This window comes from Hemiscyllium ocellatum, chromosome 1 (genome assembly GCF_020745735.1).
Source record: "Hemiscyllium ocellatum isolate sHemOce1 chromosome 1, sHemOce1.pat.X.cur, whole genome shotgun sequence".
Lineage (NCBI taxonomy): Eukaryota > Metazoa > Chordata > Chondrichthyes > Orectolobiformes > Hemiscylliidae > Hemiscyllium > Hemiscyllium ocellatum.
In genome coordinates, this window is record NC_083401.1 from 104500816 (window position 1) to 104521181 (window position 20366).

A 20366-nucleotide genomic window follows, 5' to 3' on the forward strand; every position below is an offset into this window, starting at 1 on the left:
GAGGACAAAAGTGCAGGAAACAGAGGAGATACAGATGGGGGCATCCTTAATTACCAAGGAGGGGAAACTAAGGTCCCTCAAGTAGGAGGATATCTGGGATGTTGTGGAGTAGAATGCCTCATCCTGGGAGCAGATGCATAGAAATTGGGAGTATGGGTGAACATTTTTGCAGGAGAGTGGGTAAGAGGAGGTGTAGTTGAGGTAGTTGAGGTAGTTGTGGGAGTCAGTGAGTTTGAAATGGATAAAAGTAGTGAGTTGGTTTCTGGAGATGGAGACAGAAGGGTCCAAGAAGGGGAGGGAGGTGTCATAAACGATCCAGTTGAATTTGAGGGCAGGGTGGAAGGAGTTGGTGAAGTTGATGCAGTGCTCAAGCACCTCAAGGGAACACGAGGCAGCACCAATGCAGTCATCAATATAGCGGAGAAAGAGGTGAGGAATGGTGCCAGTGTAGTTGTGAAAGTCGGACTGTTCCATGAACCCTACAAGGAGGCAGACATAGCTTGGGCCCATGCAGGTGCCCATTGCCATGCCTTTGGTTTATAGGAAGTGGGAGGAATCAAAGGAAAATTTGTTGAGGGTGAGGACCGGTTCTGCCCAGCGAATGAGTGTGTGTCAGTGGAGGGAGACTGTTTGGGCCTATGGAAGAGGAAAAAGTGGAGGCTTTTAGGCCTCTGTGTGGACGATACGGGTGCAAAGAGCCTTATGTCCATAATGAAGACGAGGTGTTAAGGGCCGGGAAATTTAAGGTTTTGCTAGAGGTGGATGGTGTGCGTAGTGTAATGAATGTAGATAGGGAGTTCCTGAACCAAAGGGGAAACAACGTAGTCAAGGATGGAGGAGATGAACTTGATGGGGCAGGAGCAAGCAGAGACAATGGGTCAACTGGTGCAGTCGGGTTTATAGATTTTTGGGTAAGAGATAGAAATGGGCAATGCAGGGTTGGGGAACAATCAGAGTGGAGGCTGTGGATGGCAGATCTCCCGAAGTGATGAGGTTTTTGATGATCTGGGAGATGATAGCTTGGTGATCAGAGGTAGGGTTATAATCGAGAGGATGGCACGAGGAGATGTCAGAGAGTTGTCTGATGAAGGGCTTTTGACCAAAACATCGACTCTCCTGCACCTCAGATGCTGCATGACCTGCTGTGCTTTTCCAGCACCACACACTCGAATCTGATCTCCAGCGTCTGCAGTTCTCACTTTCGACAGAATTGGCATCTGGCCTCAGCCATATAAAGGACGGCTTGCTATACTACCACTGTGCTCTCTAAATGGTGGGTTTAAAAGTGAGCTTGGGATTTGAGTGAAGGGAATGGAGGGCTGCATGTTCCGACAGGAGATCCAAGCAATTGATAGCGTGGCAGCAGTTTAACATGAAGGAGTTGAAGGAGACTAGGAGGCCAGGTAGGGGTGTCCAGGAGGATGGGATTGGGTTGGATCCCTGTTCAAAGAAATAAGCATGGAGGCAGAGCTTGATATCATGATGTGCGCAAAATTCATTCACGTGTGGACGTAGGGGAATGAAGGCGAGCCCTTTGCCTGATTGACCATTCAGCCTCAGCTGGACGGAGGTCCAGGGGATGGTGAATACCTCGCAGGGATTGGGGCAGGGGCTGAGTGTAGAGATGGGGCCAGGAGCAGGAATGGAGACTTCATCAGGAGTGGGTGTGCGCACTGGTGCCGTTGTGTGGGCGCAAGTGGAAGTAACCCGGTCGTCAATTATGTCAGCAGACAAGTGGTCTTCGATTTTGCTGGATATTCAATTCTGAGACCTAGATTGTTCCCAGATCAAGTATTGATAAAGTGACCCAAGTTCACATTTAAAAATGTTTTTCTGTTTATCAGCATATGTAATGCATGCAAATTCTTAACACGAACATTTATCTAAACTTAAACATTTATGAAGTTTTTACAGACGTACCATTTGCAAAAATATATTTTTCCTGTAATTTTCAACTGTTTTTCAAGACTTGTTTCCAGCAGAACCTGCTTAACCCCAAATTAAATCTGCTTCTTGAATGCAGGGGAACAACACAGAACTATTGCAGCTGAATATATGATGGTTTGTGCCATTTAAACCCAGCCAATATGAATGTTTTAGCACTTTTTGCAAAATGGTGTTATTAGCCCAGCATTGTAATTTTGTTTAATTACACAATGGGGATTCCAATGAAAGATCCAGAACTCAAACAACAATGAAACTAGAAAGTGATCATTTAATATAAGATAAATATCCTGAACTCACTGCTATGAATAAACAGTGAAATGCATCAATTTTGAAATGTAAAAGTGATATTGAAATCAATCAAAGCACAACCAATGGTAAAACTCTTTACACTGAAAACAATTGTGAAACACATGCTACAGCAGGTTTTATTTTTTCATCCTTGAAGTCTGCTCCTTCATTGGTACCTTTAGCCAGATTGTAAAATCTTTGGCATGTTTTAGAAAATAAATACTATACAAACAGCAGCAACTGCCTTCCATCTTGAGCTGACACAAGATAAAATGAAACAGCTTTTACACCCCAGATCCAAACAAAGGATTTGATTCCGAGCATCCTGATTAATGATCCAAAGTCTGCCGTCTGTCATTATTATTGGCTTTTTATGTCTTACCAGAAATTCCAGCTACAGAACATGAACACATTCAAAATGATATCCAATAAAAATGTCATAGAGCCTTAAAGTCATTAAAGATAAACAGTTTAAAAAAAACTATATTGGTCATTTTTTGTGGTGAATAAATGTGTCAGCTATTTGGATAAACGAAACTTGAGGCTGGTGCAGTAATTCCAATGTTTTTAAACAAGGAAGAAAGAAAACTACATCAATTCTAACCAAGTAAAAGACAAAACAAATGGATCATACACAAAATGATCCATTCTAGCATTTCAAGCATTATTTTCTGGAATTATTTTGCAGTGAAGTAGATTTTTATTATTGTTAACATGGTTTGGATACAATATTTTAAAAATCATAAAATAACTTTATTTTTAAACTGTTATTGAACAAATATCCAATCTACAGATAGGCTAATCATTACAGTGGTAATCTAGCAATTAAAAATTGCTCGTTCAAACTCTGAAGTCATGAAAATGAATTTAATATAATTAGTAATACGTGGGTTAGTGCCATCTAGAATGTTGCAAAACATAACTGGTTCAGTAAAGTCCATCAGGCAAGAGAGTCATGAGCAGAATTTTAATAGCCAATGGTGTGGGCTGGATAAGTGATGTTGGGTTGAGAACAGAACATGATCTTGCCACTTTGGGTTTATCCTGGGCAGATTTTCAGGCAAATTGAGAACAACCCTCCACCCATGGCTCTCGAAAAAATTGGAGCAGATGTAGGTTACCCAAACCTTGGAGCTGTTCCAACATTCTGCGCAATAATGGGTGATCATCCAACTCAGTACTCTGATCTCGTTTTTTTCCCATAACATTTGATGCCTTGAAATAAAGCTCCTCCTTGAAAACATTCAATGTTGTGGCCTCAACTACTTTCTGCAGCAAGGAATTCCACAGGCTTGCAACTCACTAGAAGAAAGTTTTCCTCATCTCAGTCCTAAATCCTTAATCTGTGACCCTTGGTTCTAGACTCTCTGGTCATCAGCAATATCCTTCCTGCATTTACTCCATCTGGTCCTGTTAAAATTTTATGAGTCTCTATGAAACCCCTTCATTCTACTAAACTCCAGTGAATAGAATCCTAACTGATCCAGTCTCTCGCCATATGACAGTTATAGAGTCAGAGTCACAGAGATGTACAGCATGGAAACAGACCCTTTGGTCCAACCCGTCCATACCGACCAGATATCCCAACCCAATCTAGTCCCACTTGCCAGCACCGTGCCCATATCCCTCCAAACCCTTCCTATTCATATACCCATCCAAACGTCTTTTAAATGTTGCAATTGTACCAGCCTCCACCATCTCCTCTGGCAGCTCATTCCATACATGTACCACCCTGTGCATGAAAAAGTTGCCCCTTAAGTCTCTTTTACATCTTTCCCCCCTCACCCTAAACCTATGTCCTCTAGTTCTGGACTCCCCGACCCCAGGGAAAAGACTTTGTCTATTTATCCTATCCATGCCCCTCATAATTTTGTAAACCTCTATAAAGGTCACCCCCTCAGCCTCCGACGCTCCAAGGAAACCAGTCCCAGCCGGTTCAGCCTCTCCCTATAACTCAAATCCTCTAATCCTAGCAACATCCTTGTAAATCCTTTCTGAACCCTTTCAAGTTTCACAACACCTTTCCGATAGGGAAAACCAGAATTGCACGCAATATTCCAACAGTGGCCTAACCAATGTCCTGTACAGCCACAACATGACCGCCCAATTCCTGTACTCAATACTCTGCCCAATAAAGAAAGCATGCCAAATGCCTTCTTCACTATCCTATCTATCTGCAACTCTACATTCAAGGAGCTACGGATCTGCACTCCAAGGTCTCTTTGTTCTGCAACATTTTCTAGGAGCTTACCATTAAGAGCATAAGTCCTGCTAAGATTTGCTTTCCCAAAAGTGCATCATAGCTACAGAAATGAAGGTTGTTGAGGAAGGTTCGTCTACTGAGTCAGTATGGGTGGATGTTAGGAACAGCAAGGGAACTGCCACCACATTGGGGGTTTTCTACAGATCACCTAATAGGAGTAGAGAAATTGAAGATCTCGTAGGCGGGCCAATTCTGGAAAAATGCAAAAGTAGCAGGGTTGTTATGGGCGATTTCAACTTTCCCAATATCAACTTGAACCTCCTAAGTGTTGATGGTTTGGATGGAGCCAATTTTGTCAGGTGTGTTCAGCAGGGTTTCCTTACTCAGTATGTAGACAGACCGACAAGGGGAGAGGCCATTTTGGATTTGGTGTTCGGCAACAAGCCAGGACAGGTGTCAGGTTTCGCGGTGGGAGAGCACTTTGGTGACAGTGATCACAATTGCCTCACATTTAGCATAGCCTTGAAAAGTGAAAGGAGCAATTACCGAGGGAAGATATTTAATTGTGGAAAAGGAAATTATGACGCTATCAGACAGGAGTTGGGAAGTATAGACTGGGAGCAATTGTTCCACAGAAAGGGCACAGCAGGTATGTGGAGACTATTTAAGGGGCAGTTGTTGCGAGTGATGCTCAAATTTGTTCCTCTGAGGCAGGTAAGAAGAGGTAAGATTAAGGAACCTTGGATGACGAGAACAGAGGAACTTCTCATCAAAAGGAAGGAGGCAGCTTATGTAAGGTGGAGGAAGCAAGGATCTAGCACAGCTTTAGAGGATTACAGGATTGCTAGAAAGGAGCTCAGAAATGGAATGAGGAGAGCCAGGAGGTGGCACGAAAAAGGCTTGGCAAGAAGGATTAGGGAGAACCCAAAGGTGTTTCACTCAAACGTGAGGAATAAGAGAATGATCAGGGAGAAGGTAGGGCCAATCAGGGATAGCTAAGGGAACTTGTGCGTGGAGTCTGAGCAGCTAGGGGAAGCCCTAAATGAGATTTTTGCTTCGGTTTTCACCAAGGAAAGAGAACTAGCTATAAATGAAAACTTAGAGGAGCTCGGATACAGTCTTGACCAGATCAAGATCGATGAAGTTGATGTGCTAGAAATTTTGGAAAACATTAAGATTGATAAGTCCCCAGGGCCAGACCAGATTTATCCTAGGCTGCTCTAGGAAGCGAGAAAAGAGGTTGCTAAGCCGCTGGCGAGGATATTTGCCTTCTCACTCTCCACGGGAGCTGTATGGAGGATTGGAAGGAGGCAAATGTTGTTCCTTTCTTCAAGAAGGGTAATAGGGGAATCGCTGGCAATTACAGACCAGTCAGTCTTATGCCTGTGGTCAGCAAAGTTTTGGAAAGAATTCTGAAGGATAGGATTTATGACTACTTGGCAAAGCATAGTGTGATTAAAGGCAGTCAGCATGGCTTTGTGAGGGGCAGGTCATGCCTCTCAAATCTTATTGAGTTCTTTGAGGAGGTGTCAAGACAGGTCAAAGATGGTAGAGCAGTGGATGTGGTGAATATGGATTTCAGCAAGACATTTGGTAAGGTTCCCCATGGTAGGCTCATTCATAAAGTCAGGAAGTATGGGATACAGGGAGATTTGGCTATCTGGATTCAGAATTGGTTGGCTGACAGAAGGCAGAGAGTGATTGTAGATGAAAAGTATTCTTCCTGGAGGACAATGTTGACTTGGGTCCCACAGGGCTCTGTACTTGGGCCTCTGCTCTTCATAGTTTTTATAAATGACTTGGATGAGGTGGTTGAGGGGTGGGTTAGTAAACCTGCAGATGACACAAAGGTTGGAAGTGTCGTCAATAGTATAGAGGGCTATTGCAGGCTGCAGCGCGATATAGACAGAATGCAGAGTTGGGCTGAGAAATGCAGATGGAGTTCAACCTGGATAAATGCGAAGTGATGCATTTTGAAAGGTCGAACTTGAATGCTGAATATAGGATTAAAGATAGAACTCTTGGCAGTGTGGAGAATAGAGTACATAGATCCCTCAAAGTTGCACCCAAGTGGATAGGGTTGTTAAGAAAGCATATGGTGTTTTGGCTTTCATCAATAGGGGGATAGAGTTTAAGAGCCGTGAGGTTTTGCTGCAGCTCTACAAGTCCCTGGTGAGGCCACACTTGGAATAATGTGTCCAGTTCTGGTCGTCCTACTATAGGAAATATACAAAGCTTTGGAGAGGGTGCAAAGAAGGTTTACCAGGATGCTGCCTAGACTGGAGGGCTTGCCTTATGAAGGAAGGTTGAATAGGCTCAGACTTTTCTCTCTGGAGAGGAGGAGGAAGAGAGGAGACCTGATCGAGGTGTACAAAATAATGAGAGGAATAGATAGAGTCAATAGCCAGAGACTTTTCCCCAGGGCAGGATTGACTGGTACGAGGAGTCATAGTTTGAAGTTATTAAGAGGAAGGTATAAAGGAGACGTCAAAGGTAGGTTTTCTACACAGTTATGAATGCATGGAATGCGTTACCAGCGGTGGTGGTGGTGGTGGAAGCAGAGTCATTGGGGACATTTAAGCAACTTCTGGACATGCACATGGATAGTAGTGAGTTGAGGGGTGCATAGATTGTTACTATATTTTACATTAGGATTAAATCTCGGCACATCATCATGGGCCAAAGGGCCTGTTCTGTGCTGTATTTTTCTGTTTCAAAATGCAGCATCTCGCATCTATCTGAATTAAAATCCATCTGCCACTTCTCATCCCATTGGCCCATTTGATCAAGATTATGTTGTAATCGGAAGTAACCTTCTTCACTGTCCACGACATCTCCAATTTTGGTATACCTCTTACGCTTGCATCCAAATGATAAAAAGTAGAGGACCAGCACCAATCCTTGTGGTGCTCCACTGGTAACAGGCCTCCATTCTATAAAACAACCCTCCGCCGCCACCCTCGGTCTTCTACCTTTGAGCCAGTTCTGTATCCAAATGGCAAGTTCTCCCTGTATTCCATGAGATCTAACCTTGCTAACCAGTCTCCAATGGGGAATCTTGTCGAATGCCTTACTGAAGTCTACATAGATCACATCTACCGCTATGCCCTCATCAATCCTCTTTGTTACTTCTCAAAAAAACTCAATCAAGTTTGTGAGACATGATTACCCATGCACAAAGCCATGTTGAGTATCCCTAATCAGTCCTTGTCTTTCCAAATACATGTATATCCTGTCCCTCAGGATTCCCTCTAACAACTTGACCACCACTGACGTCAGGCTCACTGGTCTATAATTCTCTGGCTTGTCTTTACCCTCCTGCCATCCTCAAAAACAGTCTGCTAAGCACTCCCTCCATAGCTAGACCATCCTCTCAGAAAAGGAGAATAACACTGCACATAATTCTCCAGGTGTGGTCTCACAAACCACCCTGTATAATTTCAGGAAGACACGCCTACACCTTCACTTGAATTATCTCACTATGAAAGTAAATATACCATTTGCCTTCTTCATCACTTGAGTACTTAATCTTCAGCGACTGGTGTACAAGGATGCCAGGACTCATAGCACATCCCCCTTTCCCAATCCATTGCCATTCAGATAATCATGCGCCTTCCTGTTTTTGCTACCAAACTATCAATAAGTGAGCAAATAATCAAGTGATTGAAGAGGCTGTTAATTGAGAGGTAAGCCAGCATGCTGACTTTAACGGTGCTCTGATGAACAGTCACTAGAGTCACATAGATGTACAGCATGGAAACAGACACTTCGGTCCAACCCATCCACACCAACCAGATATCCCAACCCAATCTAGTCCCACCTGCCAGCACCCGGCCCATATCCCTCCAAACCCTTCCTATTCATATATCCATCCAAATGCCTCTTAAATGTTACAATTGTACCAGCCTCCACCATTTCCTCTGGGAGCTTGTTCCATACACGTATCACCCTCTGTGTGAAAGATTTGCCTCTTAGGTCTCTTTTATATCTTTCCCCTCTCACCCTAAACCTATGCCCTCTCGTTCTGGACTCCCCGACCCCAGGGAAAAGACTTTACCTATTTACCCTATCCATGCCCCACATAATTTTGTAAACCTCTCAAGACTTCCAGCACTTCTTCCTCTGTAATCTGGACATTTTGCAAGATGTCACCATCTATTTCCCTACGGTCTATATCTCCCTTATCCTTTACCATAGTAAGTAATGATGCAAAATATTCATTTAGTATCTCCCCCATTTTCTGTGGCTCCACACAAAGGCCACCTTGCTGATCTTTGAGGGGCCCTATTTCTCCCTAGTTTCCATTTTGTCCTTAATATATTTGTAAAAACTCTTTGATACTCCTTAATTCTATTTGCCAAAGCTATCTCATGTCCCCATTTTGCCCTCCTGTTAAGGAGCATACTTAAGATTTCCCTCTTAAGTATACTCCTACTTTCTTTATACTCTAAGGATTCACTCGATCTATCCTGTCTGTACCTGACATATGCTTCCTTCTTTTTCTTAACCAAACCCTCAATTTCTTTAATCATCCAGCATTCCCTATACTTACCAGCCTTCCCTTTCACCCTGACAGGTATATACTTTCTCTGGATTCTTGTTATCTCATTTCTGAAGGCTTCCCATTTTCCAGCCATCCCTTTACCTGCGAACATCTGCCTCCAATCAGCTTTCGAAAGTTCTTGCCTAATACCGTCAAAATTGGCCTTCCTCCAATTTAGAACTTCAACTTTTAGATCTGGTCTATCCTTTTCCATCACTATTTTAAAACGAATAGAATTATGGTCGCTGGCCCCAAAGTGCTCCCCTACTGACACCTCAGTCACCTGCCCTGCCTTATTTCCCAAGAGTAGATCAAGTTTTGCACCTTCTCTAGTAGGTAATCCACATACTGAATCAGAAAACTGTCTTGCACACACTTAACAAATTCCTGTCCATCTAAATCTTTAACACTATGGCAGTCCCAGTCGATGTTTGGAAAGTTAAAATCCCCTACCATAACCACCCTATTATTCTTACAGATAGCTAAGATCTCCTTACAAGTTTGTTTTTCAATTTCCCTATTGGGGTCTATAATACAATCCCAATAAGGTGATCATCCCTTTCTTATTTCTCAGTTCCACCCAAATAACTTCCCTGGACGTATTCCCCGGAATACCTGCCTCAGTACAGCTATAATGCTATCCCTTATCAAAAATGCCGCTCCCCCTCCTCTTTTGCCTCCCTTTCTATCCTTCCTGTAGTATTTGTATCCTGAAACATTAAGCTGCCAGTCCTGCCCATCCCTGTGCCATGTTTCTTTAATTGCTATGATATCCCAGTCCCATGTTCCTAAAAATGTCCTGAGGTCATCTGTCTTCCCTGTTAGGCCCCTTGCATTGAAATAAATGCAGTTTAATTTATTAGTCCTACCTTGTCCCTGCCTACACTGGCTGTTTGACTCACTTCTGTTCTCAGCTGTACCCGTCTCAGATCAATCTCTTTCCTCACTATCTCCCTGCGTCCCACCCACCTTACTAGTTTAAATCCTCCCAAGCAGTTCTAGCAAATTTCCCTGCCAGTATATTAGTCCCCTTCCAATTTAGGTGTAATCCGTCCTTCTTGGACAGATCACTTCTATCCCAAAAGAGATTCCACTGATCCAAAAATGTGGATCCTTTTCCCATCTGCTCTATCCTCCTATTCCTGCCCTCACTAGCTTGTAGCACTGGGAGTAATCCAGATATTACTACCCTTGAGGACGTTCTTTTTAAATTTCTGCCTAACTCTCTGGAATCTCCCTTCTGAGTCTCAACCTTTTCCCTTCCAATGTCATTGGTTCCAATGTGGACAATGACCTCCTGCTGGCCCCTTTCCCCCGTGAGAACATCAAGCACCCTCTCTGAGATATCCTTGATCCTGGCACCAGGGAAACAACACACCATTCTGCTTTTTCTCTGCTGGCCAAAGAAACATCTGTCTGTACCTCAGACTACAGAATCCCCAAACAATTGATCTCTTGGAAACCGACGTATCCCTTGTTGCATTAGAGCCAGTCTCAATACCAGAAGCTTGGCTGTTCGTGCTATGTTCCCCTGAGAATCCATCACCCTCTACATTTTCCAAAACAGCATACCTGTTTAAAATAGGTATATCCACAAAACACTTCTGCACTAGCTGCCTACCTCTCTTACCCTTCCTGGAGTTAATGCATCTATGTGACTGGATCTGAGACTTTCCCCCCTTCCTATAACTGCCGTTCATCACATACTGTTGCTGTTGCAAATTCCTCATCGCTTCTGTCTCTCCAATCGATCTAATCGATCTGATAAGATTTGCACCCAACAGCATTTATGGCAGATATAATCCGCAGTAACCCTTAAACTCTCTTTTAATCTCCCACATCTGACAAGAGGAACTTTGGGCAAAAAAGGCCAAAACAACAGCAGTTTAAAAGGGAGGAGAGCAGACAAAGGAAGCACATGGTGAGGACAGTGCAGGGGAGAGAGAGAGAGAAAGAGAGAGAGAGAGAGAGAGAGAGAGAGAGAGAGAGAGAGAGAGAGAGAGAGAGAGAGAGAGAGAGAGAGAGATTTACCGCCTTTGCTGTTTGAATTGGTGTATTGCTGGACATCGGAGTGCATTCTGGGAAAATTAACAAACAGTGAAATTCACAACTGATCTTAGAGGAACTGTTGGCTGAAGTTCACAGCACAGATGCTGCCAGACCTGCTGAGTTTCTCCAGCAATTTCTATTTTTCTTTCAGATCTCCAGCATCCACAGTTCTTTGTCTTTAGTTAATTGTCTTAGACTTTCTCAGCTTGAAAAATCAGTGCTGTCATTTAGTTAAAAGATTGGACTGTAGTGATAAGCTAGTTTTTCTAAAATAAATTGTTGTGTTAGAACATAAAACTGTACAGCACAGAAACAGGCCCTTTGGCCCAAGATGTTGTGCCAAAGATGATGCCAAATTAAACAAATCCCTTCTGCCCTCGCTTGCACTATATTCCTCTGACCTTGTATATTCATGTGTTTATCTAAAAGGCTCTTAAACGCCCCTATCATATCTGCCTCCACCATCATCCCTGGCAGCACCTTCCAGATTCCTACCACTGTGTAAAAACTTGCCCCTCACATATCCTTTGAACTTTCCCCCTCTCACCTTAAATGCATGCCTCCTAGTTTTAGGTATTTCAATACCAGCTAAAATATTCTGACCATCAATCCTGTACATGCATCTCATAATTTTACACATCTGTCAAGTCTCCCTTCAGTCTCTGCTACTTTCTAGCCTCTCGTTATAGTTCATATCCTCTAATCCAGGCTGTATCCTGGTAAACCTTTTCTGCACCTTCTCTAAAGCCTCCAAATCCTTCATGAATTGTTGCCTAAGAATCTTGAAAGTTGTCTCTGCCAAGACGACTGATAGTAAGTCTGTCACTGAAGGCCTAATTTGGTGTCTCATCTCTGGAAGTCAATGTTGGAATTGTTTCTAATTCTCAATTTCACTCAGAGAGAGGAAGAGGAAGAAGTTACAGCCTTTTCCACTGATAAACCTCCCTGGTTGATTATCAGCTGCCTTTGGTAAGAACCAGATTGCAATCAATGATGCCATGCACCAGCACTCAAATTTAAATCTTTTACTCCAGTAAATGCAAGATCCCATCCATCCAGACTTGAAGGCACCATCCAGACCTTAGATGCTTTGCGTGGCATTCTCTTGCAGAACCTGTTCTCCACAGCTTAATGTAGCTCCAACTTCCAGCACTAAATGCTGCACTGAGTGCACAATTTCGGTTGCCCAGCTGCCCTCATTGTTTTTTGTTGCGCTAATCATGGTCAGACAGTACCCACGTGCTGAGGATATGGGGCACTGTCTGAGCATGCCCCATATCCTCAGCAATGCCCTCATTATGAGGCACAAAACCTGAGAACTGTGCTCCCCTCAAATTTTGCCTTCCTTGTACTTTGGGACTCAAAAGGTTGTTTTGAAGCAGTAACTGTTATGGCCTCATGGTGCCAAGTCATTCACTACACCTTGCACTGCTCCAGTATTTACTGAACACTCACCTCTCAACCTGTACACAACCAATGGTTTCAATGCAATTAAAGGTGTTGAGTTTTCCTCAGCAACGTTTCCTTTTAGGGACATATCTAAGTTGATGGAATAGTCATACAAACTCCCTACAGTGTTGCTGCAGTCTATGCACCAAATTCCCAAACTGGCCTCTAAAAGCTCTTTAATTACTTTACTTTGTCTTATTTGTGAATCAGGATGGATTTCCAGAGCTGACCTACTCTCATACTAATGAAACTTGCCTGCAGCAGCAACAATGATAGAAAAGCAGTTTTCTATCCATTCCACATCTAATGGTACTTAAAAGTCTTTTTCCTGGATACAATTGCCTTTACTGAGTGACATCCTAAAAAGGTTGTTGAAGCAGCCCAAGATTATAATTATTGTAACAGGCGTTCTACAAGATTCCTCATAGTAGACTGGTTAGTAAGATTTGATCACATGGATTATTGGGAAACTTGCCATTTGGATACAGAATGGCTCGAAGATAGAAGACAGAGGGTGATCGTGGAGGGTTGCCTTTCAGACTGGAGGCCTGTGGTCAGTGCTGTGCCACAAGGATCAGTGTTGAGTCTTTTTGTATAAATGAGTTGGATGTGAACATAGAAGGTATAGTTGGTAAGTTTGCAGACAACACCAAAATTGGAGATGTAGTGGACAGTGAAGGAGGTTAACTCAGAGTACAACAGGATCTTGATCAGATGGGCCAGTTGGCTGAGGAGTGGCAGATGGAGTTCAATTTAGATAAACATGAGGTGATGCACTTTGAAAAGGTAAGTCAGGGCATTGTACACTTAATGGTAAGGTGCTGGGGAGTGTTGCTGGACAAAGAGACTTTAGAGTGCTTCTTGAAAGCGGAGTCGCAGGTAGATAGGGTAGTGTAGGCGGCGTTGGTAAACTTTCCTTTATTGGGAAGTGCATTGAGTATAGGAGTTGGGAGGTCATGTTGCGGCTGGACAAGACTTTGCTTAGGCCACTTTTGGAATATTGTGTGCAATTCTGGTCTTCCTCCTATCGGAATGATGTTGTGAAACTTGGAAGGGCTCAGAAAAGATTTACAAGGATGCTGCCAGGATTGAAGGACTTGAGCTACAGGGAGAAGCTGAATAGTTTGGGGCTGTTTTCCCTGAGGCATCAGAGGTGGAGGGATGACCTTAGAGGTTTATGAAATCATGAAAGGCACGGATAAGGTAAATATACATGGTCTTTTCCTTGGGGTGGGAGAGTCCAGAACTAGAGGGCACAGGTTTAGGGCAAGAGGGGAAAGATTTAGAAGGGACCTAAGGGCAACTTCTTCATGCAGAGAATGATGCGTGTATGGAATGAGCTGCCAGAGGAAGGTACCAGGAGGCTGGTACAATTACAAGATTTAAAAGGTATCTGGATAGCTACACGGATAGGAATGGTTTAGAGAGTTATGAGCCAAGTGCTGGCAAATGGTACTAGATTAGGTTAGGATATCTGGTCAGCATGACGTGTTTAACTGAAGGGTCTGTTTCCATGCTGAAAATCTCTACGACTAGGTAATTCAGCCCTTCAAGCATGTTCACCATTCAATAAGCTCATGGCCGGTCTGTTTGTAACTTAAATGTCACTTCCTGCCTGCTGCCAATAACCCATGACTTCCTTGTTGATCAAAAATTTATCTATATTCAAAGTTGAGTAGACAGCGATCCAGCCTCCACTGCTATAGAGAAAAGATTCCAAAGTCTAATCACCCTCCAAGAAAAAAGTCTTCAGGTCTCCATCTTTAATTGCAGATCCTTTATTTTTAAACTCTAAATACCCGTAGCAATGGGAAAATCTTTCTAGTATCCACCTCGTCAAATCTCCTCAAAAGGTTCTGTGAGATCACCTCTCATTCTTCTAAATGCCAATGAATATAGGCCTGACTGCTCAATTTTTAACCGGTCTACACAATTCAGGTTGCATCTTCCATCCTATTAAAATACTCCATGAACTGTACAAGCACACATTCTGACTCAACAACATTTTAGCCCTCATAAAAAAAGTGCTATGTTGCAGCCATGCAGCCACTGCAATTATCAGAAAATCCCTGTTGCTCATTCAGGGACTTTAGGGAGATTATCAGAAAGTCAGCAGGGGGTAAAATCTCATTTGTACATTTCGACAACAAAGAAAAAGGCATGAAACTACAATTCCAATACTGTTATGTGGCATGGAAAAGTTAAACAAATAATCATGAAAAGAATCAGAGAAAGGATTAGGAAGGTATAAGCAAATAAATAAGGTAACCTCACCATCTGACACTGTGCTTACTGGACTGTATGGTTGCGCTCTCAGGAGAGAAAGACAACTCGTGCTGGTTTACTGAAGGTCACTGTGCCTCAGGTAAAGGGAAAAGCTGAGAAGAGTCCTTCATGGTGGCCTCAGCCTGTGCAGAAACTGAACCTATGCTTTTGGTGTCATTCTGCATTACAAACCAGCTATCCAGCCAAGTGAGTTAACAAGTAGAAGTACTTACATGAAAGCAAATATGTCACTTTTAGTTTCGGAAGCAGGGTAAGATGTGAATAATGTGTAAGCGCATGTCACATGGACTTCCAAAAACACGTTGTTAGTAAACATTACAAAATTTATATTATAAAACATGGAGGAATGCAAAATGATTCAAGCATTGCTGAAAAAAATGTCTAAGATATCTTTTCGTCATCAGGGCATTCACAAAATACAAATTTCAAAGGTGTTTTTTTCCAACCATATTCAAGCTCTGTACTACTAACCAATTATTTACAAAGAAATATCTTCAATGAAGCTCACATCTCAAACCAACAAAAATATATATCAATATTTTAAAAATGATTTTAATCACAGAATCCCTACAGTGCTATAAAGGCAAGTTGGCCCATTCAGTCTGCATCAACTTTCCGAAGAGCATCCCACCCTCCTCTAGTGACATAGAAGACTGTCTCAGTAAAATTACTTCTGTTGAGGGAGGCAAACTCCTAGAGCACACAACTATGTGATCATGGTGAGCACCAAAAATACACATCAGTTGAAATATACTCGTAGATCAACTGGTGTTAAGTATCTTATTGAAATAAATCAAGTATTTTCAATGTACAAATATGATGGCAGAGGTGGAAGGGGCACAGCAATACACCTATACTCTTCTGTTTTAATATAAAAGGCTTTACTCACACGTGGTATAGTAGTTTGATGCGCAAGGCAAAGCAAAAATATTTCCAAGTTGCTCTGACCACAAGAGGCTATAAGACTGTAATATTTTTATTTGTCCCTTTTATATAAAAGTAAAATGAAGAAGTAGTTGGAGATGGGGTATAATCACCTATTATAATAAAAGCAAAATACTGTGTATAATGGAAGTCTGAAATAAAAAAAAGGGCTCAAGAAACTCAGCAGGCTTGACAGCATTCTTTGAAACAAGGATCATACTGAACTCAAAATATTAATTCTGCCCCTCTCTCCACAGACACTGCCAGACCTGCTGAGTTTCTTCAGCACTTTTGTGACCACTCACTAGTTTTGCCCATGAATAAACTCACATAATTAGTCTGTCACAGAGACAAAGGCTCCTCCTGAAAACAAGGTGACAAATATTAAAATCTGGAGACAAAAGAAATTATATCTGGCCTTACAGCTGTCAGACTTACTAATTCAATGACCCTGGACACTAAATGATAGAGAATCACAAAATGAGACATGAAATCAACATATGCTGTGAACATCATTTAGCCACCAGGCAGAATACTGGTGTCAGTTCATGATCTGCTGGAAAAGACAGGATTTGAGAACACTGGAATATGCACCTTAGGCTAAGAGGTGTAACTGCAGATAAGTTAAAAATCACACAACACCAGGTTATAGTCCAACAGGTTTAATTGGAAGCACACTAGCTTTCGGAGCGACGCTCCTTCATCAGGTGATTGTGTCGCTCCGACAGCTAGTGTGCTTCCAATTAAACCTGTTGGACTATAACCTGGTGCTGAGAGATTTTTAACTTTGTACACCCCAGTCCAACACCGGCATCTCCAAATCATAACTGCAGATAGCCATTCATCCAGGTTTCTTAGGAGACTGTGCCATTGGTCTTCAATAGACATTGGGCATTTCAAACCAGCAAAACAGGTAGAGGTGAAACTTTTATTCACTTTGGACTGGCTTCTATAAAGACTCCAAGTCTGAGGAGAGTGCAATTGTACATTCATACACAAATACGGGACATTCAGTCACATTAAAATATTAAGGGAGGTATCATTTCTATAGTTTAGTACAAGTAGAAGATCTTTTATCCAAAATGCTCAGAACCGGCTGTTTTTCAGAATTCAGAATATTTTGGTTTTCAGAATAGTGACAGTTTAATGGTGAAATTTTTAAAAATCTTACCGGAGGAACAGACTTCTAAGTAAGAACGTGCTTGGCCACGCACCCACTTCCACGTCACATCTCAGTGACACAAATCGAGTGGGTGTCAATTTAGGTTAACTGCTCACCAAACCACCTTGTAAATGAGAAAGAACTTCACAAAAAACTTCTGGATTTCAGAGCTTTTCGTTTTTTGGATGTTTGGATAAAGGATCTTCTATCTGTACAGAGGGACCTCAATTATCCAGCATTTGATTATCTGAATACTGGATTATCCGGCAAGATTGCAAGGTCCCAATGCTCAGCGAAACAATGTTGCCCAGTATTCAATTATCAGCAATTCAATTAACCAAAGGAAATACTACCAACCTGTGTCCTTCAGATAATTGAGGTTCCTCTGGGGTATAATAGTTACCTACTAAGTAATACTTAGATGATATTGGTTTTTAGTTTGTTTGTTACAGCAGAAGTCAGAAAATGTGAATTCATATTTTGTAAACATTTGATTTGGTCATTGGGAATTCAAAATTTATTTTTAAAATTTATTCATCTCTATGGAGATTTCAACACTATTCATTACTTTTTTAATATAATGACAAGCAGATAATGTTCCTACAGGTTTTTCTGATTTCACATTCCTTATACTTTTAAACTTACATTTAATTGCATGCATTAGTTCCTCTGCTTGTTTCTGGGCCAGTTGTTTGAGTTTCTCTTCTGATACTTTTCCCTGAGAAAGTTCCTGCAGCAGAGTTGTGTCTAGGAAAGAAAGAACTCACTGTAAAACCTAATGTGAAATTATGTATCGTTAAGTGAACAGAAAGTTCTTTCTGATTGCCCGACCTTTTAACAAGACTGACTCATTGTGCCTCTCACAAACATCAAATGTCTCGTATCACTTCACAGCCAATTAAGTACAATTGTTTGTGAAGTGTAGTCACTGTTGCAATGCAGAAAATACAGCAAACTTCCAGAAAAAGCAACATGATAACGCCAGATAATTTTTGTGTGTGTGTCAATTGAGGGATAAATATTGGTCAGGACATAGGAGATAACTTCTCTTCAAAATAGTGCCAATCTTTTATATGCCCCAAGCAGGCAGCTGAGACCTCCGTTTAATGCCTCAGATGGAAGACAGTACCTCCAAACAGGGTAACACTCTGTTAGCACAGCACAGGAGTGTCCGTACACAAAGCAATCACACAGTCTCATTCCAAATGAATACTTTATCCAGCCATTTCCGAATTCTCAGTAAAATCCCAGCACTCTTGATAAACTTATGGCTTTGCTTAGATTTGTTGCTCATTATAGATCAAGGTTATGTTTTGAATAGAATATCTAAATTAGTACTTTTAGGGACAGCTCAGAGAAGTGGAGAAATTATTGCCACAGGCTATAAAATGTTGTTACATAGCAATTAAGCACTGTCAAATTAATTGTAATTAGGAACCACTATCAAGAAAAAAAATGCAAAATCTTCAGTAAAATAACTTTTCTACTCTTCCAGAATTTACATTAAATTACTCAAACCAGTCTCTGTCCAGGACAACCAAAGTAATTCTGGAAAAGGGAATTCTGTAATTACACAGCAGAGGTTGCATCTTGGAGGCTCCCTGATGACATGCTGTGTGGAAATTCAGCCTATTTTGCACTCCACAGAAGTTGCCTGATGTTCTTATTTCTAGCATTTTTAATATAATACAGAACTTGCTTTGAACACTAGTTAAATGTGGGAATAGCAGTCTGTTTTTCTGCTAAAATTCATTGGCCGGGAATTTCCTGAGAATCACACTCACTCTATAACATCCTCAGAAGTAAGTTGGCACACATTCGACTGAAGGGACATAATATAGTTTCCCTTCTTTCTGCCTAGTCTTCGTGCCATGATGACTTATCTGCTTTGCACCAACTATTTGAAGGGAATGTTGGTATTCCAGTGCATGAAACTTTCCCACTGATAGCCATTTTGAAAAAAGTTACCCTTTAAATTTACCTCCACGTTCATTTAAGATAAATTCCACTGGATTGCTGACGCCTGACGCTGAGCACTGAGGCACAAGCAGAATAACTTTAACCTTCTGTAGACGTGGATCTATAGGCTCAATATCAGTGAATTTCTGAGGTATCAGTTTTATGTCTGCAAAGCAATTAAACAAACATATTCCCAAGGTTAATTTTACTTAACTGGATAATTGTACATTTTCTCTCTCTAACAAGCAACATCTTTTTATTTCTTATTTTTGAAACTGGGATAATTAGTTTACATTTTCAAAATTAAATACTAAAAGTTGTTAATGCTGGGGAATGGAACTTTTTCTATTCCCTAATCAATTCAGGCACTGATTTAGTGGTGCTATCACTATATTAACCCAAATACTCAGGTAATGTTCTGGACACTGTTCTGGGTTCAAAACCCACTAAGGGAGATGGTGAAACTTGAATGCAATAATTAAAAGTGGAATTAAGAGTCGAATGATAACCATTAAACTGTTGATTATGGTCAGGAAAAGCTCATCCAGTTCGTTAAATGTCATTTAAGAAGGTCCGCATATGAAATCTGGGCCCGCAATAATGTTCTCTGAGCAACGATGGACGGTCAATAAATGTTGGCCTAGCCAGCGATGCCCACATCCCCTGAATGAATTTTTAAAAAATTAATTCCAGTCAGCCTGAAATCTGTCAGTACCACACCATTTGCAGAATTATGCCTTTTTAAATTCATTTCAACACAGCATTGTGGTGACCCAATTTTAAAAATTGTGACATGTTTCCCAAGCTTACACTAGCCAAGTCAAGGTCTCTGGGTAGGATTTCCTAATTAGTGAGATTCGTATAGTGGCTTCAATGTCTAATATGAACTGAATTGGCATGCCCCAGTTATTTCATTTAAAATCTTTGGCGCCAGTGGAGATTTTCATGCCATTTTACTATTTTGATTACGTTGCAGATTTATATGCATTGTTATGAACTTTTTCTGTACTAGAAAAAAAAATCTAGCCTCAGTTAAGCATCAGCAAATAACAAAAATTAAAGTTATGCTTCCCATAATGGCATTTTTCACATCGACAGAAATTACATTTTTTTTCTCCTTCTGTTCCTGATAGGTTTCTTTTGTTTCTCAACATATAGAGTCATGGAATCATAGAGATGTACAGCATGGAAACAGACTTTTCAGTCCAACATGTCCATGCCGACCTGATATCCTAACCTAATCTACTCCCATTTGCCAGCACTTGGACCATATACTTTTAACCCCTTCCCATTCAGATGCCTTTTAAGTGTTGCAATTGTACTAGCCTCCACCACTTCCTCTGGCAGTTCATTCCATACACGCATCACCCGCTGCTTGAAAAGTTAGCCCTTAGGTCCCTTTACTATCATTCCCCCCCCCCCCCCACCCTAAACCTATACCCTTTTGTTCTAGATTCTTCCACCCAAGGGAAAATTTCTTGTCTATTTATCCTATCCACGTCCCTCATGATTTTATAAACTTCAGCCTTGGACACTTCAGGGAAAACAGCCCCAAC

The 20366-nt window shown here is 41.6% G+C and overlaps 1 protein-coding gene across 1 annotated transcript in view; it reads right to left on the bottom strand.

Moving 5' to 3' along the window:
* LOC132815850 (putative methyltransferase NSUN7) overlaps window positions 1-20366 on the bottom strand; it is a 138090-nt gene that overhangs the window by 60190 nt on the left and 57534 nt on the right. The window contains exons 7-8 of the mRNA XM_060825204.1: window positions 18833-18976; window positions 17497-17598 (exon numbers count right to left, since the gene is read on the bottom strand). Coding sequence (XP_060681187.1) covers window positions 17497-17598; window positions 18833-18976 — 246 coding nt within the window. The remainder of the gene's footprint in view (window positions 1-17496; window positions 17599-18832; window positions 18977-20366) is intronic.